General features: G+C 54.8%; 1 protein-coding gene across 1 annotated transcript; it reads left to right on the top strand.

Moving 5' to 3' along the window:
* Positions 1 to 321, top strand: LOC102287318 (cornifin). Its single transcript, XM_005895001.1, has one exon. The coding sequence runs from the start codon at positions 1 to 3 to the stop codon at positions 319 to 321; it is 321 nt and encodes a 106-aa protein (XP_005895063.1).

Genomic DNA, 321 nt, shown 5'->3' with positions numbered 1-321 from the left:
ATGAGTTCATATCAGCAGAAACAGCCTTTCACCCCACCCCCTGGGCCTGAGCAGCAGCAGGTGAAACAGCCCTGCCAGCCTCCACCTCCACCTCAGGAACCATTTGTTCCCATAATTGAGGAGCCATGCCTTCCAAAGGTTCCACAACCGGACATCAAGATTCCCGAGCAAGGCTATTCCACACTTCCGGAGCCATGTCCCATCAGAGATCCGGAGCCAGTCTACACCAACGTCCCTCAGCCTGGAAATACCAAGGTGCCTGAGGCATACCCCTCAGTGGTCATTCCAGGTCCAAACCAGCAGAAGGTCAACCAGGAGTAA

Source organism: Bos mutus, chromosome 3, assembly GCF_027580195.1.
Source record: "Bos mutus isolate GX-2022 chromosome 3, NWIPB_WYAK_1.1, whole genome shotgun sequence".
Lineage (NCBI taxonomy): Eukaryota > Metazoa > Chordata > Mammalia > Artiodactyla > Bovidae > Bos > Bos mutus.
The sequence above is the reverse complement of the archived record's forward strand: the minus strand, read 5'-3'. Positions and strand labels throughout refer to the sequence as shown.

Coding starts and splice junctions, on each gene's coding strand:
- LOC102287318 (XM_005895001.1), top strand. CDS start 1: ATGAGTTCATATCAGCAGAAACAGCCTTTCACCCCACCCCCTGGGCCT.